Source organism: Callithrix jacchus, chromosome 15 (assembly GCF_049354715.1).
Source record: "Callithrix jacchus isolate 240 chromosome 15, calJac240_pri, whole genome shotgun sequence".
NCBI lineage: Eukaryota > Metazoa > Chordata > Mammalia > Primates > Cebidae > Callithrix > Callithrix jacchus.
In genome coordinates this window covers 73,863,717-73,889,633 of record NC_133516.1, presented here as the reverse complement: position 1 = coordinate 73,889,633, position 25,917 = coordinate 73,863,717, and the positions used below count along the sequence as shown (strand labels likewise).

The 25,917-nt window shown below is 47.3% G+C and overlaps 1 protein-coding gene across 7 annotated transcripts in view; it reads left to right on the top strand.

The window, feature by feature from the left end:
* The window catches only part of EEFSEC (eukaryotic elongation factor, selenocysteine-tRNA specific), a 260,592-nt gene that overhangs the window by 107,952 nt on the left and 126,723 nt on the right, over window positions 1–25,917 (top strand). For 5 of the 7 annotated variants that reach the window (XM_035274746.3, XM_002758694.7, XM_035274748.3 and 2 more), the window contains exons 3-4: window positions 9,516–9,612; window positions 11,444–11,608. In XM_035274746.3, coding sequence (XP_035130637.2) covers window positions 9,516–9,612; window positions 11,444–11,608 — 262 coding nt within the window. The remainder of the gene's footprint in view (window positions 1–9,515; window positions 9,613–11,443; window positions 11,609–25,917) is intronic. The other 2 variants (XM_035274745.3, XM_078351808.1) reach the window with 1 other exon arrangement.

Here is a 25,917-nt window from a genome sequence, read left to right as displayed (position 1 = left end):
TTGATAAATGTTGAGGTTGTTTTGAAATCTATATCAACCTAAAATTTATATTTTATTTGTTTATATATCTTTATATGGGTCATAAATTCATATATATATAGACATATATGAATATAAATATGTGTGTGTATATATATATTAACTTATCTGAAACTTTTTTCGTGTGCTAGAAAATGTCAGCTTGCATTTACAGTCAGCACATCTCGGCCCAGCAAGCACCACAACCTACTATAGCTGCTGCCAAGGAAGTCTGGAGGAAACAGTGGGATGACAGGGACAGAAGTCCCTGAATGAGCTCCAGGTCAGCTCCTGCCTGCACTGCAGAGCTATGCGTCTGCTGTCTCTGGCTGGAACCCCTTGTACTCCTAGAACCCAGACACCAGTCCAGGGGCTATTAAACTCTACTCCCCAGGGCTCCATGGGGCTGGGTCTCCGTTGTACAGCCAGAAGCCAGGGTGCCCTACTGTGTAGCATGTTCAGAGTGTTGGAAAGGCCAGCTTCTCTTGAGTCTGGGAGAGGGCCAAACACCTGGCCTAACACGCTGTTATGTTCTGTTACTATATGTTGCCCAAAAGGGTTTGGATAAAGATAATTGAATTTCCAAAAGCTTTATGGGTAATCTCTGGAATTCCTAATCCACATTCCTACCCCTCTGTGTCTCTCTGAGCCTCAGGCTCAGGGTGTGGAAGCAGAGTCAGTGTACATGGCTGGGTCTTGGCTCGGGCAGCTCTGTGGATGGAGCCCTTGCTCCCTGCTAAGAATAGATTTTTCTCCTACTCATCTCATTCTCTTATGGGAGAGGCTTGGATTCTGGACTCCTGCAGACCAGCCACTTACTACTTGGGTTCCCTGGGCAAGTCATAGCTTCTCTGAACATGGTACCTGAGCCCCTGCCCATGGGCTATTGCGATGGTATGGACACCACCAAGGCTGGTGGCTGGTACAGAGCAGGTCTTAGAGAAGCCTGAGTTCTTTTTCTCCCTGTCCCTTGTTTTCACTCCTGTGTTTCTTTTCTTCTTCTCTTTCTACCTCAGTGTTATTTTTTCCTTTTCCTTTTTCCTTCACTCTCCTCACTGTTCCTTCCTTTGTGAATTCTTTTTCCCTCCCTCCTTCCCTCTCCAGGCTCTCTTTTCTCCTTCTGGATATTGCTTTCTCAAGGCAAAGACCTAAGCCCTGCCACTTCTGTGGGGGCAGTGCGTCGTGTCTGAGCTACTCTAGAACTGATCGACAGGTAGGTCTCTGGCCCGGTTTGGAATCTCCCTATTGAACTGAAGTCATCTTGTCACACTGACCTTTGGAGCAATGAGTGGCTTCTGAGATTGTTAAAGTTGTTCTTTAGGGAGCTCCAGCCTCCTCAGAGTTACTTCTCTTGTCTTTAAAAAATAAAACTGATTTTCTTCAAGGGTTTGCTCCAGCTAGACCAGGGCAGTGGGGTGAGGTTTCAAAGGCCGGTTGAATTAAGCTCCTTTCAACTGAGGAGTTTCCTGTGCAACTGGGCAGGAGAGCCTGAGTATCTGGACTATGGCAAAGGTGAGCTAGGGAATTTGCTTGCATCAGAGTTAAAGGCCAGAGCTGAAGTGGCTCCTCAGAGCAGCAAGGGGATTCTGAGAAAGACAAGTTTGCTATTGGCTGGGGAGTCAGGAATGAGGACTAACTCTAAAAGGGCATGTGATGACTAAGCAGGGGTGAGGTTCAAAGTATGGAGTACATGCCAAGTAACTAACCACTGGGAAGGGGTGCTGCCCTCTGTGGCTGGTGTGCTGGTACAGATGGCTGGTGGTTCCCAGGGTTCCTTGCGAGTTCCAAATGGCACTTTTACACATTAGCCAATTCAGTCTGGGAGACAACCCTGTGATCTAGGTCATGCCATCTCCTGTTAGACAGGGAAATGGAGGCTGAGTGAGGTGAAATCACATAAACCGGCTGTGGAATGGAAATTAGTCCTGGTTTCTTGCTGGAATCCTGCTTCAGGCTGCCATTGCCTGGATGAGGTTTGCCTAGGAGAGGAGGGGAAGGAGGTGAGAGCAACAGTGTGAGCTTGAGTTTTAAAAACCCAGATACCCAGGGCTTTTGCTGAGATTAGCCAGTATGGGGAGCTGGGCCGACCCAGGGGGGCCTCATGCATCACCCTGGGCCTGGGCTTTATCCCAGGGCAGTCACAGAGCCCTGAGAGTGGGGAGGGGAGAAGGCTGGTACCTCAGAGTGGTGTTGCTGGAAGGTTCTAACAGCTGTGATCTTTGCACACACTTTGGAGAGAAGTTGGGAGGCCTGGAGTGACAAGAGCCTGACCCAGAGTGGAACCCATTAGGAATGAAAATCAGGATGGATTGGAGCCAAATCCTAAGAGGAGAACCCATCAGATGCAGTGACTGATGAGAGACATCAGCGACCATGCAGTCAGAGAGGACTAATTCAGAGGCCAGGGCAATGCTATCCCACATCAGAGTCCAGGAATTAGGGGTGGGGAGGCCACCTGGTAGCAGATGGCTGGATAGAACTGGAGTGCTGGGAAGGGGACTTGGCTGGAGATGCGGTTTGGGAATGGCCCACAAGGGGGCCATGGCCTCCATCATCAGCAGGTAGGGGAAGAGTTGGGCTATCAGGCCAGTCTTTGGGGAGGCCTGCCGTGGGCAGTTGAATGATGAAGAAGGGCCTCTCAGGGAGGTGAAGGATAGTCAAGGGCCATAGGAATAAAGGTTTGGGGTTGTCAGCAAGGAGGGAAGGATGCCACTGCTGGACAGTCACCTGTCAGATGCCATAGAGGAAAGCAAGGGTGAGGGAAGAGCACTGAGTTGACCACTGGGAGCTGCTCTTGACCTTCAGGAATTTTTTTCTCTGCTGTGCTTCCCCAAACCCTGGCCCCCATTCCTCTTAGTGTCACATGGAATTGGCACCATGGGCTGGTGTCCCAGCCCCTCACCCCCATTGCTCTTGGGAGCCTTTTGTGTGTTTGTTGTGCACATTTTATGGAGCCTGGCGCAGAGGAGGTGCTTAGTAAATGTCCTGCACTTAAAAGGGAAGGAGACAGAAGTGACCTTGTAAGAAAATCAGCCATAAGCTCTGGTGGGTAAACAGAAATGGGATTTGTTTTGAAATATGAGAAGAAGGAGAAATTGGATGTCGATTGAAAGTGGCAGGGTGGGGGTGTCAAGCAAGAGGGCTTTTGTCCCAAGAAGAGAGAAGTCTGGGGCTGTAGGAGGCTCTGGATGTGAGTTCAGAGAAGTGCATGGAGGGGCTGGAGAGTGGGGCCAGGGCCAGAGTGTCAGCATGGGTTCCTGGGAGGCCCTGTAGACCTGGCAGTGAGCTTGGGCTCTTCCCTTTACATGCCTCTTCTTGGGCTGGATCATTCACCCAGCTTCTGTTTGGGGCCTCAGTGGGAGAATGTGAGGGGATGGCTGAGGGTCTGAGGAAGATGAAGGCAGTATTACTCAGAGTGAGGGATGTATACCATGTGTCACACAAGTTGCATCTGGGACTGTGCTTGAATGTGGCAAAATTGCAATGAGTTATTGGAGAAAATTAATCCTTCTTTAGTTATCTTTAAATCTCTTTATTGAGTCAGAAAAATGTCTCACATTGGTACTGTTGTATCTTAAAGCTTTCTCTAACTTTTTAACCAGGCTCAGTGCCTTCAGCAGGTAATAGTATCTAGCTAGAATTTAATGGCTCTATTTTGTTTTCTTTGTGTTTATTTTTGTAGCTACAGTAGTAGAAGATTTCTTGTCTCCTGAGATTGGACTGTGGTTGGTTAATCAAAAAAGTCCCTTAAAGCAGAGAATCATAAAAAAATGACACATTCATACATTAAACATAATATTTTAACTTAAAACATATACGTGCATATTTATTTAATAAAATCAACAATAAAAGCTGTTACAGAAGAAATATGACATTTGCAGCATTGTGCCTCCCCTTCCTCCTCAGCACCAAGACACTGGCAACCGGGCCAGGCTAGCCTGAGGCTTCTTGGCTGAGTGTGGATTTGTGTTTTGAATTCGAGCCTGCCTCCTCTTGTTCAGGCTCTGCTTTTGAAGAATGCTTGTTTTTTGTATCATTTATAATTTCAATTTTCCATATATAATCACAATCTATATGTTATCTTTAATTCATTTGGTGTGAGTACAGTTAAGTAAGCTATATTCTTTATTGTCTTCTTAGTATGTATTTAGTTTTGGGACAGAGTCTCACTTTGTTGCCTAATCTGGATCTCGCTATAACCTTGAACTCTTGGGCTCAAGCAATCTTTCTGCTTCAGCCCTTGAGAAGCTGGGACTGCAGGCATGTGTTACCACACCTGGGTAATTTTTAACACTTGTTTTATAGTCAGGTTCTCTTTATGTTGCCCAGGCTGGTATAGAACTCCTGGCCTTGAGGGGTTCTCCTGCCTCTGCCTCCCAAAGTGCTGGTATAACAGGCATGAGCCAGCATGCCTGGCTCAATATTTATGTTTTTGAAAACTCTAGAGTTTGCTGATGTGGCAATAAGGAAAAGTTGTAGTGTGCGGGCTCCAGTCTCATCATGTGGGCAGCAACTGTGATCATTCTGACTTTTTCTATCCAAGTGTGGCATACTTTCTTTGTATGTGATTGTTTCTCTTGGTCACATCTAGGTTTGTGCAGTTTTCCCAGTGTTGTGGAGGTGCTCTCTAGTAAGATTTCCCAGAGAAAGCCTTAGTGACTGATTTTAATTTTGTTGTGAGAGTTTGAGCAGCAATTTCCTTCTCTTTGCTCAAAGGCGCTCCAGAGGGTCTCCATGGCTTTGTTCCACCTGTCACTTGCTGGGATATGTCCTGCCCAGCCCATCTTTTCTTCCAGGATGAGCCCACTAACTAGAGCTCCAAGTCATCTTTCATCTGTAAACCACTCCCGAATGCAGTGCACTGCCCGCAATCAGTGAAGCAAGATTTGCAAAATCTGAGTACAGAATTTTTCTGATTTCACACAACCTCCCCACAAGTCTTTTAGGGTTTTCTTATCCACACCTAATTTAACCCCAGATTTTAAAGAGATTCTTCTTTATCACACCTTTCCAGGGCATTCAATTTAGTTTTCATAGAAACAGCTATTTTCACACTGTTGCTTCATGATACTAAATTAATTATGTTGTTACAGTGAAACTTATAACGGGCACTACCAAGTTTACAGCATAACCAGGTTCAGCATAAAGGTCAGAAGGCAAAAGTGCAGGAAGTAGTCACCTCTTGAGGATGGCCTGTGCACATCAAGCTGTTTCCCCAGCATGGGCATTCGGCATCTTAGGAGCCAGGTGCAGGTTATGCAGCGGGAGTGCAGAGCATTGCTGCATGTGTCTTTAAAGTGGCTGGTGGTGGGAGGACTTATACTCTACTTTTTATTTGTGGCATGTAGTGGTTTTCCATTTACATAGTGACAAGAAATCGCATTTTAAAATAAACATATTTAAGTAAGAACATGAATTCTTTTAAGGAAAATAAATGAGCAAAGAATAGTGCAGGTGGCACACAAATTTGACAAAGCTTGTGAACAGAATGTGGGACAATTGTTCTATGTACAGGTCAACCCTGAGAGGAGGATGAGGGGAGGGAGCAGAGCGACCTTGATGTCTTGTCATTCACTCTCAGTGCCCAGGCTGACACTGGCTCCATCCTCTGGTCTTGTGTTTTGAAAGACCAGTGATGCCATATTCTGGGTTGGTGTCCCTGGGTAAGGGATGTTAGAGGTCGTCCTGGGGATCCTAGCACCAGCACTGTGGGAAGGACAGGGCTCTGGAACAGGGCTTTCAGGACCAGAGTGCTGAGCTCTAGATTCCTCCTTACTTCTGCCATGTGCTTCACATGTGACCCTTTAGCAGTCATTTGCCCTTTCTGTGCCTCAGTTTCCTCATCTCTAAAATGATGATATAATCCCTGGCATCACTGCTGTGAGGATTAAATGGAGTCATGTGAAAGCACCTGGCCAAGTGCTGTGTGCATGGTGGGTACTTCAGTATTTGGAGAATGAATGTATGACTCTGAATATGGGAATGATGACAGCAGTTCTTCCTGCCTCAGAGGGTTGTTAAAGATTCAGTACATTTATGTCTGCAATTTGAAAGTGATAGCAAATTGTTATAATGTTGGGTACTATAATTATAGCTATCATTCTTTCATTGGTTTGAGAACTAAAATTACATATATATAAGTCTATATCAGATTAACAAAACCCTTGAGAGGGCTGTTCCCTGATCCTTGAAGATCAGCTACTTTCCAAATTCTCATATGGATTTGAGAAGAGACACATGCCCTTGCCTCTAACCCAGGCTGATGGAGGATTGTTCTCATGATAGTCTCAAGTGGAAAGTAAACTCAGAGTTGGCTTTAAATCACAGCCCTGCCACTCATTAGCCTGTGGCGTGGAACAAGCTACCAAAGCTGTCCAAGCTTTTAGGACCATCTTCTATGAAATAAGAGGAGGAAGAAGAACACCCATTTTATAGGATTGTGATGAGGAGATGGGGAATGGAAAGCTCCTAGCACAATTGCTTGTACTGTTGGTGCTTGTTAAAGGGTCCTGTCACCTTCTGTCACTCCCACTGTGTTGTATGCTAAACTGTATACAGAGAAGCCCTTAGAGCAGGCCTCAGTATCAGGGGAAGGTAAGGGTGGCTCTTCCTGGAGGAAACAAACTTGAGAACTAGAAGTACTATAGAAACATCTTCTAAAATACTTTGGGTAAACAAACAGTGGGAAGTGGTTCAACATTGTATGGCTTACTTATTAAGGAAATAGAAATTAAAATGAAGCATATATTAAAAATAATTTTAAAAAGACTGTTTTGTTATATGTACAGTGAAATAGGCATCTTAGATGTTCATTGTGTTGGTGGAAAAGGTAGCAAACCTTTCCATCTATTTTGTTTGTAATTGAGGTATAATTCATATACCATGAAATTCACACTTTCAATGTGAAAAGAGTTGTACAACCAGCATCACTAATCCAGAACATTTTCATTACCCCAACAGGAAACCATATTCATTAAGCCTTTTGCTCCTCCTTCTCTGTGCCCCACCAGCCTGGGAACTACTAATCTGCTTTCTGTCTTTACGGACTTACCTATTCTGGTATTTTATATAAATGGAATTACACAATATGTGACCTTTTGTGTCTGACTTCTTTCACCTAGCAAAATGTTTTTGTGGTTCATTCACACTGAAGTATGTATTGATGCCTCATATCTTTTTATGTCTGAATAATATTCTGTTGTGTATATATACACACCACAATTTGTGTATCCATTCATCTATTGATGGACATTTGAGATGTTTCTACTTTTTGGCTATTGTGAATAGTGCTACAGTGGACATGCATGGATATATATTTATTTGAGTATCTGTTTTCTATTGTTTTTGGATATATATCTAGGAGTGGAATTGCTGGGTCATGTGAGTCCATGTTTCCCTTCATTTTTGTAACATATTTTTTTTACTGCATATAAAATTCTTAATTGAGAGATTTTTCTTTTTTCTTTATTTTTAACTTTCACTTCTTTGAATATATTATCCTGATACCTTCTGGTCTCCATGATTTCTTCTGAGAAACCAGCTACTAATATTATTATGGATTCCTTGTACATGATTAAGTCACTTCTTTCTTGATAGCTTCAAGATTTTCTTTATCTTTAGCCTTCAACAGTTAGATTGTAATGTGCCAGGTCTGGGTGTCCTTGAGTTTATCTTACTTAGAGTTTATTGAGATTCTTGAAAGTGTAGATTAATATTTTTCACAAAATTTGGGAAGTTTTTGGCTATCAAACATCATAGCTTCCATCAGGCAGCTGTGATGTTAAACAGTTACCTCTGATTATTTTCAAAAAATTCCCCCAGGGAAAAGACTATTTGTGCTGAGCAAGCTCCAAGTCAGGTCAAATAAAGACAGCATTGTGAGTAGGGCCTTCCAGGGAACCACCAGACAGGAAAATAATGATGGTTCTCTGGGAGAAGGGGTTTGAAGGAACTCAAACCCATTCTGCCCCTTTCAGTGCCTGGCAGGCTCCTGGTTTTCACTAGTATTGCAAGTGTTGGTTTTCAAGACTGCTGCAGAGTTGGGGAAGGGTAGATAGGAAGAAGGCAAGTTAAAATATCCAAAGCTCACACTTGGTCTTATTGAGACTCCTCTTGAATAAACACTCTACAGATTGCTCAAGCCTTTGGTTAATTTTCAGAGTTCTGAGTAAGTTGATTCTGATCATTTTTGCCAGTGTTCTTTGCTTCCATGGAAGATGGCTTTTCAGATGTCCTTGCTCTATCATTTCACTGATCTTTCAATGTATATTCACTGAAATACCCCACGAATTTGTCCCAAAGCCAAGGCAAAAAAGATTTACACCCCATGAATTTATCTCAAAGTCAAGGCAAAAAAAAAAAAAAAAAAAAAAAGTCATTCATGTCCACTGACATGTTTATCACAGTATAATTTATAATAGTGAAAATGTTGAAATATCACAAATAAGTAATGGGAGAAAACATGGACAATTCTGGGTCATGCCATTGTGCAGGTGTCAAAAATGAAAGAACAGGTTCAGGCAGGGAGAAGTATAACAAAGAGACTGAGAGCCCTAGCTTCAGACTCAGATGGGGTAGGTTCAAATTTGGCTCTGAGGTTTGTAGCCAACAACTTGGAGCAAATCAATTAGATTCCCTAAGCCTCATTTTCCCATCTATAAGATGGCGGCAGTTCCATCATGTGTTGCAGATGCTTTCATTTAAACCTCATATTATAGGCATGGCTCAGCCATGTAAGTTGTTATTGTTGCTCTCATTCAACAGAAAGTTCTTTGTGATATAATGGTAAATAAACTAACAGGATATGAAATTGTATGCATACTATAACCAAAATATGAATAAAAGAATCCCTTGGCAAAGCATGGAAAAACCATGGATGGAAGAAAATACACCACAATGATGGGATTTGGGGTTATTTACTTTCTTTTTCCTTCTGTTTTTTTTCCTCTTACAGTGTTCCTTTTTTTTTTAAGTGGAAAAGATAAATGTCCACGCAGAATAAGTATGTCTTCTTAAAGATGCAGGGGCTTTCTCAGTTGAGGTTAGACAAGAATCAGAGTTTAGGCACCACATCAGAAACTGGGATTGTAGAGATGTGCTTCCAGGTACGTCTACAGGGACTTTTTGGTCACCATTATTTCTTGCATCTCTTCAGAAGGCTGGGATGTATTTACTGGTCTTCTTCAAGGAATTCTTTTATTCAGAAGCCTAGGAGCCAGGATCACTGCTGATCCCTTAGGGAGGGATCTGAAAGTGGAGCTTAGTATCAAGAGAGTGCTTTAAAATTCTGATGTCCAATGCAGGGCATTTCCCTTTGGGGCCTCCATTGCATCATCTGCCACATGCAAGAACAGTGGTGCTATCTTCTAGGCTCAGTTGATGGGGTGAGGAGAGGATGCTGCTCTTCACACTTGGTGCTGTGCCAGGTGCTGCTTGGACATGCTTTGTGTCCATGTTGCTGATCTCTGTACTGTGATGTGACTTATTTTCCATTTCAGGTTCCGAGGTGCACCGATTATACCCGTGGCAGCCAAGCCGGGGGGACCAGAGGCCCCTGAAACTGAAGCTCCACAGGGCATTCCAGAACTAATTGAGGTATTGTCAGCTTGAAATCAGGTTGTCCTTTAGCCCCAGCCCTGCTCAGGCAGGCCCTTTTGTGTCCCCCACTCCCCTGGGAGAGAAAGAGAGGCAGCCCTAGCAAGAGGACTTAGTTGGTACCATTAATCTCCCTGCTCACACCTTAGCACAACTCCCCCACCTCCCTCAAACTAGGGCTCCTAAGGTTCACCGAAGCCCATGACTCACCCTCCAGCCAGAGACTCTGCAGAGCTCATCACACCTTGCTATGCCATGCTTTTTCCTTTCTCTTGTCATACCTTCACTGAGACAAAGCAGCTCCCACCCATCTGGAACCCTGGCACCGTGGCATCCATTCCAGTCCTTCAGACTGTATCAGCTCCTCCAGTACCCCACCTGGGCTGGGGGCCAGCAAGGCAGGGGTGAAGGACATGGGCTCAGCAGCAGGGGCAGCACAGCTTCCATCTTGGGTGCCTCCACCAAAGATGGGAGGCTTATCTTTGGAAGCTGTGGGGCTGAAGCCCAGATTGTTCTTCCAACTTGTGCTGGTGGTCAGGGAGGGAGCCCAGTCATCCATCAGGAAGGGTGTGTCAGGGGGTGCTGGTGGTGCTGTCACTAAGGAAGTTAGCAGTGTGAATAGGGTCACAGAGTTCCTCCAGAATGCTCAGGACAGCTCAGAGGGGTGGAGTGGCAATGTGCATGGTTCTGGGGCTGGACTGTGGTTCCAGTGCTGGCTCTACCACCACTCTCTCTGACTGCAGGCAAATGATCTACTCTGTCTTGCCTCAATTCCCTCACTTGGAAGATAAGAGCACATACTTCGTGGAGTTGTTATGAGGGTTAAATGAGTTAGTATGTAGAATGTGCTTGGAACAGTGCCTATCAGTGCTTACTATTACAGTGATATTGTTGTCTACAGGCCAGGCACTCTACTAAGTTCTTTGCATACAGGATTATTGACGTTCACAGAAACTCAGGAGTCTGAAATTATTTATCCCCATATACCAAGGAAGAGTCTGAGGTTCAAAGAGATTAAATAACTTCACACCTCTTTTCCTGGGACCCACACCGCTGGCTTTCCCATACCAAACACAGGCAGCTGCCCCTGGAAACAACCCTTTCCTCCTCCCTTTCCATATATCCCCTTGGTTTCTTCTTCTTTCACTTGTCATTCTCTTAGGCACGGTGCCAGCTACTGGAGATACCTAGCCTTCACAACCCTATGGGCGAGAAAATAGAGAGAAGATCACAGTAGAGTGTTAGCTATGGTGATGGGGGCAGGAAAAATGTGACCATACAGAGAAACCTGTCCAGAGTAGGTATTGCTGGTGAGGATAGGCGAGGCTGAGCCAGCTGGTAAAACTTTAATCCTGCCTGCGGCTGGCTTCTGACATAAGTCAGGGAGTGGTGGAAGATGAGGCCTTGAAGTTACCTAGGGGCTAGATGATGAAGAGTCTTAAATTCTGAAGGCATCAGGAGGCTGGGGAAATGCACGAGGCCAGGAAGCAATAGGACAGGGTGTCCTTTAGTGGCTACTCTGCTGCAGCATGGAGGGCCTTGCAGGACAGATCACTGTAGTTGTCCCGCAGGAGAGGACAGAAGAAGCTTCTCCAGGTGCCTTTTTTTCAGACTGAGCGGAAATTGCTGAGAGCATGTTAGAAGCTTGGAATGCAGCCAGGGAGTTGGTGGTTTTGATCTCCAGGCCACCTTACCAGGGCATGGGCCTCTGAGCTGAGTCCACCTTGGCAGCCTTAATGAACTGCTGGTCAGCCACACCCTCTGCCTTCCTCTGCCCTGCCCCATCTGGCTCTTCACCCCACAGACTGTGGCACCAGTTTCTCTTTTCTAGCTCCTGACGTCCCAGATTTCCATCCCAACAAGAGACCCCTCAGGACCGTTCCTCATGTCTGTGGACCACTGTTTCTCCATCAAAGGCCAAGGCACTGTGATGACAGGGACCATCCTCTCAGGCTCCATCAGCCTCGGTGATAGTGTGGAGATTCCTGCCCTCAAGGTCAGTCTTACCTTGTCCTTCCTTCTGGCCTCCTCCCTGGCAGCAAGGGAGGGGGACCATCCCTTTGCCTGTTTAGCTGCTGAGCCTGCTGTGCCTGCCCTGTTACTCCCACTACCTGCTCTGCCCCACCTCTCCTCCTGTGCTCCCACCCTCTGGCTGCCTGGCCCTACCTGGCTCCAAGTCTCTCACCTCTGATTCTAGGACTGCTGCTCTCCCTAATTCTCATAGCACCTGTTTATTGAAGGCCTATTATGTGCCACAAGAAGGTGTTCCCAAGTAGGTGGTCTGTGTAGATAAAGAAACTGAGGCTCCAGAAGATGAGGTGGGCTTGAGATCACATGGTCAACAATGCAGCTTCTGGAGGGCAAACTTCCCTTTCTGCACTAAAGCTGTATGTCAGGGTGGCAAGTATGTATGGAGTTATTTCTGGGTACCTTTTTCTTAACCACAATAATTTCAAATTAAGCACGATATGAATCTTGTGATGCTCAGAGTCATAGCATCTGGAAGAAATCCAGGTCAGTTTCACACTCCTGGTGGCCATTGGCAAATGCCGCGCTATCCTTCTGAAGACCTGTGAGGAGGATGAGTGGCACATGCCTCCCCATCACCCTTCCTTCTACTACAATGGCTTGGCTCTGATTCAAAATGTGTCTAGTGCCTTGATATTCCCCTTACTCAGAAGGCATTTTTAATAGTTTTACTTTATGGGACAAGAGTAACGTACAGCCTCTCTGACTGCCCTCCCCTTCAACAAGAATAAAGGTGGGGAACACAGGCTAGTTAGAACTCCTGTGAGACCTTGCTGGGAATGCTGGGATCTGGGGCAGTTCTCTAATCCTTAAAGAGCCTGCAGTTCAGGAAGTGGAGGGGCTCAGCCCTGTGTACTCAGCTAGCTGCTAGAGAGGCTTGAATGTGCATGATTTCAATTTGCATGCTAATTGGGAATGGCTACCTGGAGGCTGTGTTGAGGCATTTTAATGTTATTTGGCTCACTAGTTATATTGGTTAGGGTGCTCCAGAGAAACAAAGCCAATGGGAGATACCGATATCTAGGTATCTGTAGATACACAGGTAAAGATACATAGATGTAAATATTTAGATATCTGTATCTCCTATTGGTTTTGTTTTGCTGGAGAACACCAACTAATGCACCCAATATTTGATGCAGATAGATAAATAGATATGTATTTTAAGGAATAGGCTTACACTATTATAACACCTGGCAAGTCCAAAATCTACAGGGTAGGCTGGCAGAATTGAGGCCTGGGGAAGAACTGCAGCTTGAAGGCCATTTGCTGGCAGAATCTCCTCTTCTCTGGGGAGGTTAATCCTTTTGCTCTTAAGGCCTTCAAACAATTGGATGAAGCCCACCTACATTATGGGGGTCATTTGCTTTACTCAACATCCACCAATTTAACTCTTAATCTCTTCTGAAAACACCTTCATAGAAACACCTAGAATAAAATTGGAACACTGTGGCCCAGCTAAATTGACACAATGAACCATGTCACTCGCTGGGTGAGAGGACTACGATAGCAGCACCTAGCCTGAGTAAGGGAAGTAGAGAGAGGCCCTGCTGGCACCTATGCCTTGTATATGCCCTCCCTGGTCTAGAGCAGCATGGTTGGGTATAGGGAAGGGGCATTTCATGGAGGGCAGCCATGAACAGCGTTCCCCCAAGTGAAGGCAACTTCAGGTTTCAACCCCCAGCTCATTTTATAGCAGTGTGGCTGTTACTTCCTCCTGCAGGGGCTGGGGGTATTAGGGAAGAGTCTCCTGACCAGAAAGGACCAAGCAAAAGATAGGACTCAACTCTGGCCAGGTTCCAGGGCTCCTTGGATGAAGTCGGGGGAGTCAGAAGGCAGGGGTCATACCATATCTAAGGAGCCTTGGAACCTAGCCAGAGCTGGACACTGTGAGTCACAGTTCCCTCCTCTACCAGCTGTCATAGCCTCCTCTGAAGACCACTTGTCCCAGAAAAAGACCACTTGAATAAAATCTAGTTAAGCCAGGGACTGAAAATGCAAATCTTAAAAAATAAAGCACAAAATTATAGAAGTAGACTTAGTTTATATTTACCAAAATGAAGATTACTTTTGTGACTGTTTGCAGATTCTTCGCTAGAACAGAAAATGAATCAGTACTAAATTTCTTTCCAGCCTCTGTGCCCTCTAAGTCACCTCTGGGGGCCACCCTGACCTGGTATCCCTTCTATTCTAGGAGAAGACATGCTTGCAGCTTGGGAGAGGAGCTGGGAGTATGAAAGAGGTGTCAAAAGAGGGCTCTCTGGGAAGTGGGATAGACTGAATTGGGGGGTACCTGAGGTTCTAGAGGGAGAAAAAGGTTCTTGATAAGAGTCAGTGGCTGCAATGTTAGGGCCAAGGGCATGGAGAAGGGCTGAGGCAGAGCTAGTCAGCAGTGGTAAGGAGGCAGGGATGTTCAAGGGCTATTTGGCCACCCTTTTTGTCCTTATAAAGGTAGAACTTGCCTATCAGGATGCCAGTTACTGATCTTCAGTACTTGTGCAAATGGCAGGTACTTGGCAGATATAAATTTAATTCTCCTTTTGCTTTTGTGCACCTGTTTTTCCCCACCTACTTTTGAACACTTTTGGTGTCTACTGCCTGATGATTTAATTTACTAGTCAGGAAAAGCAGAACTTGTAAGCAATGTACTCAGATATTTGATTAAGGAGATTTCTAAGCAAAGTATGGAAGATGCTACCTTGTTTCTCTATTGATGCTTATAGTAAAACATGAGGATAAATGAATGAATTGAGGAAGAAACTGTTAGCATACAGGAACAAGTGCTTGATGATTTGGGAGATTCTTGGTCCATCTGGATTGCAAAGGATGTTCCGGTTAGGAAATTCACTGCTGAGAAAGAGTGTCTTGGAGAGAAAGCCAAAGGTGAGCCTGGACAACCTTCTGCTGAAGAGAGGAGGTGTGTGACACACAGATCCAATCAAGCAACTTAGCGGTAGCCAGGAATAGAGACAGACTTCTGTAGAAAGGATATGCGGAGAGCCCTCTTGGCTAATGGCATGGACCCCTTGATGTATATAAGAGAGCCTCAAGGATTTTGAGAATCTTATACCAGCAAGAACACTGGACTAAAAGGGACAGAGACTTGACAAATGAATAAAAAGCTGTCAGACTTCTGGGATGCTATAGGCAAGAAACACACTGATAGAACAACTCAGCTACAAACACATATTATCCTTCAAAAACTAAAAGAAAGAATGACTCTGAGGGCAGGGCTATACACAAAAGCAGAGGCTAATGGAGTGGCCACAGAAGGCCAGTCTCAGATACTGAAACCTCATGGAATTTGTCCTACTGTGTTTTAAACTTGCTTGGGATCAATGACCCTTGTAATTTTTCCACCATCTCCCTTTTGGAATGTTGGAAGTAGGTAACTTGTTTTCTAAGTTGACAGATGGAGAGGCATTTTGCCCCAGGATAAACCATATCTAGAGTCTCACTCCTACCTGATTAGGTGACTTACATGATGAGATCAGGAACTTTTGAGCTGATGATAATTTAGATGAGATTTTGGACTTAATGATTTATTGGGCTGAGAGTTTGGGGGATGTTGGAAGAGGTGAATGTATTTTGCATGTGGGATGGATGTAAATTTTGGGTACCAGAGGGTAGACTACAGTGGGTTCCATTGTAGTCCCCAAAAATATGTCTACCCAGAACCTCAGAATATGACCTTTTTGGAAGAAGGGTCTTGCAGATATAATCAAGGTAAGGCTCTCCTGGAATAGGGTGGGCCGTAAGTCCAATGACCAGTGTCCTTATAAGAGACAGACAAGGAGAAGACATGGAAAGTCATAGAGAGAAATCTATGTAAAGACCAAGGCAGAGATTAGAGCTGTGTTGTTCTAAGCCAAGGAGTGCCCATGGTTGCCGGCAGCCCCAGAAGCCAGGAGAGAGGCATAGAGATGAGTCTGCCTTGGTGCCTCCATGGGAACCAGCCCTGCTGACATGTTGATTTGGACTTCTGGCCTCCAGAACTGTGAGAGAAGAAATATTTTGTTGTTTTAAGATATCAAACTTGTGGTAATTTGTTATGGCAGCCCTAGGAAATGTACGAATTTTGCATGGAAAGGACAGAAATCAGAAAAAGCCTTAAGTCCTTTTTGATCCTGGCCGGTCCCTTAACTCTGAGCTTTGGCTTCCTTGCAGGGAATCGATACCCCTGCTCACCATTTTGGGCTGCTGGGGGTGACATGGCAGAACTGTGCATACTCATGGCCGGCGCTGCCTATTCCTTTCTTTCCTAGCATGCCCATCTCACAAGTGAAAGAACCTAGACCCAGAAACCTTAAGCAACTGGACAGCAGAGCTGGGAGTTGAAGTCATTCATCCCGCTCCAAAGACCCAGCCCTGGCCTTGTGTCCTGCTGCCACAGGAGTCCCAGAGGAGATGCCTGGGCTGGTAGTGGTGCCTCTGCTTCAGGGCAGGGCCTACAGTTCCCATGGCAGCTCTGTGACCATGCTGCTGTGCTCTGCTGAGGCTTTGCCTGGGCTGCAGCATGTATGAGAGCCCATTTCAGCAGAGCCTGAGGTCCAGAACTCCAGACCTCCTCTCACCCCTGCCCTCTACCAGCCATGATTGGTGGTCAGTGCCTATTGGGCATTGGGATATGGCAGGCCATAGCCCTTTTTCCAAACACAGAGACATCCCTGTCAGATTTCACTAATAGACTTGGACACATCTGACCGCTTGAACTCCCTTGGAGGCGGGACACAGCCATTCCAAATAAACAGTGACATTCCCCTCCCGGCCTGGGCTGGCCTGTGGAGCCTGCCATACCCTGGCCCCCATTTCTGTTGCCCAGGTCTGTTCCCAGCTGGGGCCAATTAGCTGAGCAAGAAAATGTTGGGGAAAAGGGAGTGAAGGAGAAAAAAAAATTCCTTTTAGCCCCTAGAACAGTTTAAAGGCCTGAGAGTCACCAGCTTTCTGCTCACGTGTTTTGACTCTCTCAGTCTTCAGCCTGAGAAATCCCTCTGATAAGATTTGATCTTAGGGATTCAGGCTAGTAATATGTCTGGTGGTGATTGACTATCAGGGTTGTAACATCAGAAACTGTTGAAGCCACAGACCATGGAGAAAGAGAGAGCAGGGGTGGGAGTGCAGAGGGACTTAAGGCAGGCATGTACTAGCTCTGCAGCCACAGGCAAGTCACTCAACCTCTTAGTGTTTCACTGGTTCAGCTCAAACTTGGGATGACCCCTGTGTGTTTGGCTCTGTCCAGGACCTCTGGAAGATGGGGCAGGGTGGTGGTGTGGTGTGGACTAGGGATCATGTATGTAATGTTCCTGCCATCTAGGAGACACACAAGCTTTAGCTGGTACTCTTGCCATATTTATTGTTGCCATTTGATATTATTCTCATGTGGAATTTTTGTTGTGGGTTCCAGAAGTAGTAAGTGGCAGGACACCTTCCTGGTTGTAAGGTCCTGTGCAGGGCTACTTAGTGACTTATTGAAATGCAGATATGCTTTGCAGACCCCACTATGGTTCACTGTGAATCCAATCAATGTTCTGATAATGATGACAAACATTATTAGCTATATTTGGATACCTATTTAGTTGATAAAGCTTTTAGAGAAGAGTTCAGAATTTGATAGCATATTCCTCCCAAATCAAGTCTATATTCAGATTTATTTTCTTCTTTATTGAAAATCCCCAGAAAGGGAAAAGAAAACCTTAAATACTGCTAGGTGTTTTTACTTTTACCTTTGCCTCTGCTCTTTGAAGCTAATCACAAGGATGAGATAAGATTATGACATCTGGAAAGAATCCATTTTCTTGCCCAAACAAGCCTGCAGCTTTGAATCTTCCAGATCTGCCCTTCCCCCACCTCTAGCAACACTGCACTCTCCCCTTCCCAGAGGAATGCTGCATTGCTTCCCTCCTTGGAGCCCTTTGGAGCTGCCCCCTACCTGCAGTGTGCTCACTTTCCAGCACAGCTCAGGGCTCACATCCTTTGAGTACAGGTTTGCCCTATCCTGTATGCTGCCTAGTGCTGCATTTTTCTTTGTACCTGCGTCTGCTGTGGACCCTGGTCTCCCTGGGGGCAGAGGCTGAGTCTCCTCCATCTTTGTATTCTCGGCATCCATCCTGGGCTTGGCCCAGGTAGTCCCCAAAAAATATTTGGTGAAAGGAATAGTAGGAAAAAGCCAATAAAACAAATAAGTCATTTTTCAGTAGGATTTTGATTGGAAATAAGTAATGAGTGGCCTGAGAGGGCTGTGTTTGGCATCACTGCCACCCTGGGCCCAGTTGTAGAAACCCAGAACTGGGCAGCCTGCCACTCCCTGCTGGGATTGTGCTCCTGTCTTCAAGGCTGTGTCCTGATGCCCTATCAGTAAGCAGCAGTAGAGAGCTCCCTGTGTCCCTGTGCTACCTCATTCTGGGAGCAGAGTCTGTGAATCAGCTGCCTGGGGCTGCAGAGCTGGCTTTCCAATACCTGTGGACATCAGCTCTCAAGGCTGAGCTCCCTCTGCTGCCATGTGTTTTTATCTAGAGAATATTGGGTGACTTTCATCCTGAATTATTTTCTGTTCCAGAAGACACATAAAGGAAGGCAGTTTCTGTGCATTAGATGTTTCATGGTCTTCTGGCTTTTGCCAATAGAAGCTTATGGATTCTGCTTTGTGTGCCTACGTGTTCCTGTGCACCAGATGCACAGGGTTGGAGCTCCCTGGGAAGGAAAGAAGGCAGAGAAGGAAACCAGGAAGGTTTTGGGAAAGCCAGAGGAAGCCGGGCTAGGCTCTTTGAACAGATCAACCTACTCTTTATCGGCAACCTCAGGAGGGGCCTTGCAGATCAGACCCTTCCTCTGCAGTTCCATGGCCACTTCTCGGGTTCAGTCTCCCTGGGGCTTGCAGGGCCACCGCTGTGGCATGCTGCTCCTCCCCCTGCCTCCTGGGTCTTCCTCTTGAGTCCAGCCCAGCCCTGCTGACAGAAAGGCCTGTTGCTGTCCTGCTCATCTGTCTGTGGGTCCTCATTGTCTCCAGGATGAAATCTAAAGTGCATGGCACAAAAGGCCAAGCATAGCTCTTCATTATCACCTCTCTGGCCTCAGTTTCTTGTCTTAGAGCCTCTTAAGATCTCCCACTGCTCTCTGTGTATCAGGCAGTATTCTGATTTCAAAGGACAGAAACCTAACTTCACTTGCCTTAAGCAGGATAGGAAACAAATAGACTCAGGGCCGGAGACCTCTGGATGTCATCAGGAGTGCTGGCTGGCTCCAGATCTGGCTCTGCCTTATATGTGGGCCACACACTCAGGTGGCACCTTTCCTGGCATAATCCCCACAGCTCTAACTTCCCATACTCTCCTTCAGATCCAAGATGCAATACTCCTTGTGGTTGACTTCTGAACATATTATCCCAGTATCCCGTCCTGGCCGTGGAACACCCCTCCCCTGGCAGTGGCTTTTTACCTGACTCTGGCCAATGATATGTGAAGGGACATCTCCTAGGGGATTGGGGAAAGGCTTTTCTGTTTTTTGGAACTTAACAGGAAAAAGACAGCTTTTCTCCTTCACTGGACATTAAAGGGAGGAAAGATGTGACGCCTGGACTGAGGCTGAATGGCCACCTTACTCCCAACCTGGAGGTGCACAGAAGCTGGAAGACAGGAGAGCTGCCCAGAAGCACAGCCTGCACCTGAGAGCTGCTGTGTATCTGCCCCGCCTCAGAACTTCATGTTTTGTGAGGGCTCTATCTCCACACGGTTCCTGTCTGGGCTATCTGTTGCTTTGGGACCAAAGTATCGTTTATAAGAAAAGTGAAATGGCATCTTCATTTCACTTCTTATCCCCACAGCTCTGGCTTCCCATATTCTCCTTCAAATCCAGGATGCATGCTGCCCCTGGTCTGGCTGGACGGGAGCTCATCCCTGTGTCTAGGATGAGTACAGTGCTCTGATTGGGCCGGCTGGGTTACACGTCCACCCTTGGAGCTGAAAGGGACAAGGTGGGAGGGATGGTTCACTAAGAAAGTTGGGGTACCCCTCAGAAATGCAGAATAGCTGTGGGGCAGGCAAAAATGAGAGGTATCCACTGGCTTGGTACTCCTAGGTGTCCCCACCATCACAGCTCAGGTGCTGGATACAGATGGACTGTGTTTGAGTCCTGCCCATCACTCACGAGGGCAGTTACTTCACCTGGCTTCCTCCGGAAGCTGTCATGAGAAGTTGACAAGACCTATATAGTGTGCTTGCAGCAGGACTTGACGTGGGCCTCACTGTCTTTATCACCGTCCCGTACAACTCTGCATCTTGTCTTGTCTTTATTTAATGGGCCTTTTTACTTGGCCCATGGAGTGCAGAGACTCAGGGTGGGATGGTTTGAACTCTGCATGTCCTGCCCGCCCCCAGGATCACTGAGCGTCTGTGAGGTCTTGCCTTTCTCCTGGCTTGAGGATTTGAATCACACCTGCAGCCAAGTTGTAATATATCCTGTTGTCTCCCAAAGGAGGCACGGCTGAGGAAGGACAGTCGACAGGCGAGGATGAAGGTTGACCTCACAGGAGGCAGGGAACTCAGGAAGTCTCTCTGTAGGTGCCGTTGTCAGAGATCAATGCCAGGCATCCTAAAGCTCTGGCAGGTTGGAGGATGCTGCCTCTGTAGGCCTTTTTCCTGTGGAAGCCTCAAGCTTGTTCTTAACCCCCAAACCCCAAATGACTGGCATGCCCTTTTCCATCAGACCTCTGAGAATCTGCTGCAGCTAGACAAACTGCTACCAGCATGTGCTTTCAGAAGACCTGTTTCCCTTTAGTGCTTTTGTGTGTGGGTCTCCCTTTATTTCCAAGAATGGTTGTTTATGCTGAGTGTCTGTCTGCAGAGATGGTGCTGATACCCACTGCACACACTGGGCCCAAGGGGTCTGATTGCTCAGATGCTGGTAGATAAAGAAGGCTGCCACATCTGGCTTATTTGGGGTCAAGTATTCTCTAGTTTGGCATTTAATGGTGAATTCTGAAGTGGAGCCAGGGATTGCAGGAGCAGTGAATTTTGAAGTGAAGCCAGGGATTGCATGGCATAGGAAGTGAGCCCCAGAGTGGACAACAGCTGAGGGAGTGTCTGTTAGCCATTTTCTCATGTGCACCGGTTCTGCTCTGAGACCCTTGCATATATTCATTCTGGGCTTTCAGAGACATTCTGAGGAAGGTGTGATTATCCCATTTTATAGGGGATGACACAGAAACACAAAGATGTTAAAAGTTTTCCTCAAACTAACCAGCGAAGGACCCCAGATTCAAGCTCTGGCAGCCAGAGTCCAAGGCACGTGCTCCTCACCCTGCCTGAGCTCTCTGAGTGGGTGTGAGGTAGCTGCACAGCCCTCAGGACCTGCCTCTGTCACATGAAGTGAAGCAGCTCCAGGGCACCTCCAACTTGAGGTTGCCAGAGCTGCTTTTAGAGGTGTTGCTTTGTGCTGCCTTATCCTTCTTCATGGCTTCCAGGGGGCCTCATTAAGAGGCTGACTGGAGTCCTGACCTGCAGGCTGCTGTCCAGGCAGAGGGCACAGCCAGCTTCTTGTGCTGAGAGGGGCCTGGGCCTGTGACAGTGGGTCTGTCTGTGCTCCTGATAGGCCTAAGCATTTCATACAGCCTTCTGCAAGGATGGCACTGGGTGACCCAGGCAGGGTTGGAGCAGGGGAGAAATGACGGCTGTAACCCAAGTGGTGTCTTCTTAAGGAAGGAGACAGACAGGAGCAGTGCTGTCCCACTGCTGAGGTAGGGCCCCTTTATAGAGGTGCCAGCTCAGTCTGGTTGTTCTTGGTGTGTTTCGAACCTGGTACCCAATGCATCTAGAGTCCCACTTGGGCCCGGGTTGACCTGCAGCCTCCCAATCCTTTGATGGGGCTCTAGTGCTCAAGACCACAGATCAAGCCCTGCTCCAGCTCAACTAGGCTCCCCCACTGCAGCTTCCTGGTCTTAGGCCAGGTGGACATCTTAGGATCCTGCCTCTCCCCTGCTCACCCCAAAGCCTGAGTGCAGCCACCACTCAAGCATACCCTTCCCTTTCCAGCTGAGTGGCAGTGTTACAGAGAAGTGACAGCAGGGGTTTGAGAGCCACTGGGCTTGGGTTTGTAGCCACTTACTGGTCCTTTGCTCAAGCGAGTTCTCTGAGTGAGCTGGGCTTTAGCGTCCTTGTCTGTCAGTGGGGATGACCACACTGACTTCCTCTGAGTTGCAGGGAGGAGGAGGAGGAAAGGAACAAGCTGTTCTAGAGCACACAGCCTATAGGCGCCATCACCACAGGAAGCCTCAGCCCCTGCATCCCACCTGCACCCTGTAGGTAGAGCCCTGGCCGTCAGGCAGCACCCAGTGGTTGCAGATGTGGAGGTGGCAAATGTGGGGCGGGTGGGGAGTGTGGCCGGCCTCTGGACATCCCCCATAGAAGGTGCATGTTGAGGAAGCCCAGGTCTGTGTGGGCCCTTGCCTAGGGTGGCCCAGGGCAGCCATAGCACCCTGCAAGTTGTTGTATGAAAACCACTCTAACTTATACATGCTTTTGGGTGATATTACATGAGTTTTATTATTTCTAGGACAAGACAGGGACTTGATTAGAAACAACATTTATGGAATGCCAGTGCTGGTTCCCATCCACTGTGCCCTGCAGGAACGCAGGGTCTCGGGTCCCAGGTATAAACGCCAGCTGTGTTGTGACTGAGGCAAGTCACAGCCCTCTGTATGGCCAGGCCACCTTCTTAAATAAGTAAGAACAGCCTTCAGGTGGAAATGGTCCTTCCTGAGGGCCATTTGCTTTCACAATCTTGTTTACCTTCAATAGTCAGTTAAGCTTCAAGGGAAACTGTGACTCAGGCTGATGGAATTGTCAGATGCAGAAGCAGTGGGTGAGATGGATGCGGGCTTGCTGGGCTTACTGAAACTTGTATGCCTGTAGGTCTCTGGGGGTGTAGTTATTTCTTCCCTTTAGCTGTGGGCTGCAGTCCCTTTAGAATAGGACATGAGGGGTCTAGCAGTGAACTGAGGATTGGTAGGACTTAGACACTGGGGCCCAAAGCAGTTTCCTCTGCTGGGAAGTGGGTGCCCAGCCAGGGTGACAGTCCCAGCTGGGAGTAGCCTTTACCCAAAAAATACTAGGTAAGTGGCAGTTGACAGTGCCAGGCTGTGCCCAATGCAAGTATGGGTGCTGCCTGGTCCACAAAGGAGAATCTGGTCTTTGACTGTCTGAAGACCACTGCCTTTCTAGGTTAGAAGCAAGCTTTGGTTCAAATGAAAGTGTGGCCAGGGGCTGTGTGACCTCAGCTTGCACAGCCATGAAGCCAGCCCTGCCCACAACCATTCCAGACTTTATTGATGCATTTCATGTTGGGGACTGGAGTCCCATACAAAGATGAACATGTGACTTCCCCATACAAAGGTGAACATGGATTCCAGAGTGCAGTGGGAGCACTGGGAGGGCCTCCAACTCTGCTTCCCAGATGAGGCGACTGAAACTGAGTCTCAGAGAGGGCAGAGGACTTTGCCCGGGCATTCTGACCAGAAGAAGCAGTATGTCCTAAAGCCCAGAGGTGGGAGAGTGCCTGGCATGACTGAGGGGGTAAACATGGAGCTCCTTGCAGAGAGTTCTGAGGAGTGGGGTGGTTGATAGGTGGCTGTGGTCATCTCTGAAAGGGCAGTAGGGAGGGTGTTTGGAAGGCTGAGTCTAGAAGAGGAAGTTCCAGCTGGAATCAGGTCCTGTAGGCCATGCCATGTGTTGGTGAAGCACCCTGGAATCAGGCAAGCGAGCCCCTCCAGGGACCCACAGGTTCTCAAGGCTCCTGGGCACTGTTGCTCCCTCCTCCACACCCTCATGCCCTTCCAGCCTGTAAGTCTCAGGGCCCTGTGCTTTTGCTCCAGCTTTTCCCCAGCCCCCTTCTTGGCCCTCCACACCCTCCTGGGCTCAGTCCTAGGATCAGCTTCCTGTCCTTTTCGCAGGGTGGGAATAAATCCTATAGGCAGCCTCTGCCCTTGACAGTGGAAGTCAGGGTTGTCTAGCAGGGTCTAATTCATTGTTTCTTACACTGAACTGTGGGTTAGGGTGGGCTGCTTGGGATTCTTGTTGAACATTCTTGATCCACCCCAGGTCCCTGAATTCTAGTCAGCAGGAACCGAGGAATTAACATTTGTGACAATCAGATCATCCAAGGGGATTCCCTTTATTGGCAATTTGAGGAAACCATGGGCCAGATGTTGGACTCTGGAGTTAGACAAACATAGCTCACGTCCTGCCCCTGGTTTGTCATGTACTGTGCAGCCTGGGTGGCTTAACCTCTCTAAGCTTCCTCATCCTTAAAACAAGGAAATGTTAATAACAGAGGCTGGTTTGCAGAGTTATTGTGGGAAGGAAAGGGACATAATGATTTTACATTGGTGTCCAACATATTCATTCAGCATGTATTCTTGAGCACCTACTATGAGCCAGATATTAGGCCAGGTCATAGGGGTAGAGGGTGAGTAAGGCAGGTCCCATTTCTGTTCACTTTCTACCAGCAAGCGTATGAGTTGGTGAGTCACCTTATTTACCTAACGGTGAGGCAATTGAGAATGGGAGGGATTCTATAGGTCAGGAGAGCTCTATTGGAGGTGAAGATGTGAAAATCTTGAGCAACAAAGGGATATAGCCATTCAGAGACCTGGGAGAAGAGTGTAGGAATGCTAGGCACATTCTGCCACCAGGAGGAATGGGGAGATGATATGGGACAGACTGGAGGTCAGCAGGGCTGGAGGCCAGGACACACGTCTGGGCTGACTGAGCACAACAAATGCTTGGGAGCCTGGCCTCTCAACCCCTTCTTGATGAAGCAGACCCTTCTGGCCAGAGCAGTTCTGCCTACCCCCTCTCACCCTCTGACCTGGCACCTCAGGGAGGGCAGGCCACACCTACAGTCTGTGCCGGGCCCCTCACTGCCCTGGCATCACTCTCGGGCTCTGCTGGGACTTTTTTGTTTGTTTTTAAAGGAAAGTTGAATGTTATCCTGAGTCTGGGTAAAGCCAATATACTACTTAAACTGAATATTTATAATTTTTTTGAAGAAATAAAACAATGAAAATACCATAAACCTTGCTTTAAGTATTCACAGCTGTCAACTTGTAATCATCATGGAGAAAGGGCAAGTGAGATGCCTTATTTAAAAAAAGGCACTTGCCTGATTGTTTATAAATAAATTCCAGTGTTTCAAAGTTTGCTTTTTTTGTGGTCTCTTCCAAAGTATTTAAATGAAATGATTCTGGAGGAGGGTGATTCGCAGAGTGAGCCAGCCAGAGCTGTCTGAGTGACAGCTGTGTCTCCCTTCACCTCCTCGGGCAGCACAGCCACCTTAGCTTGCTGTTGGCTGCGGTGTTTGTGAAGACATCAATTGTGGGTGTGTAGATTAGGGTGAATCCCGACCTGTGTGCTTGCATTTGCCTGCCCGCTGGCCCGCTGGACTCACTGCCTGGCAGACGGCCCTGCACACGAGTACATGTGCACATATGGCCTGAGGCCCATGGGGCCTTCCCAGGACAGGGGAGAGTTCTCTGAGAGCAGATAGCAAGGGAACCACCCTAAGGTGAAGTCAAGGAAGGCTTCTCAGTTCTGAAGGAAGAGGAAGATTTACTAGGAGAAGATGAGCAAGGTGTGGGTAGAGAGCATTATGGGCAAACACAAAGGCCCCATGGTGGAAGATGGCTGAAAACCCACTGTGTCTGAAAACCCGAAAGGAAGGCATTTGGACTGGAGCCCAGAGACAGAGGTGGGGTGAGAGCTGCTGTTAGAGGTAGGTGGGACCAGACCATGCAAGGCCAGTTCAAGTTCTCTCTATTGTCATGACATAGCTAGTTTTGCAGGGTGGGTGGGTGGGTAGTTGTATATATTTATTTGTGTGTTTGAAGGAGAGACAGATGGTATGGAGAGCAGATTTTAGGGGACCCAGAACCTTTCTGGGGACTAGTGAGAAGGCTGTTGCCATAGTCCAGGCAGATTGAGGTGGCTTGGATCAAGCCAGCAGCAATCTAATGGGCATTAAGGGAATTTAGGAGATGGAATTAACAAGGTTTGTGATGGACTAGATATGGAGACAGTGAAGGGGAGAGGCATGCTACTGATAGACCCCAGATCTCTGGCTTCAGTGACAGGCCAGGTGAGAGAGAACCTGGAATGATCTGGAGGGGAGAGTGGATGCGGAGCCAGGAGCATGGCTTGGGCTTCACTAAGTTGGGGGCGCTTGGGGAACCCACTTGGAAAGGTCTAGGAAGCAAGCTGACATAAGGGTCTGAAGCTCAGAGAGGGGGTAGGA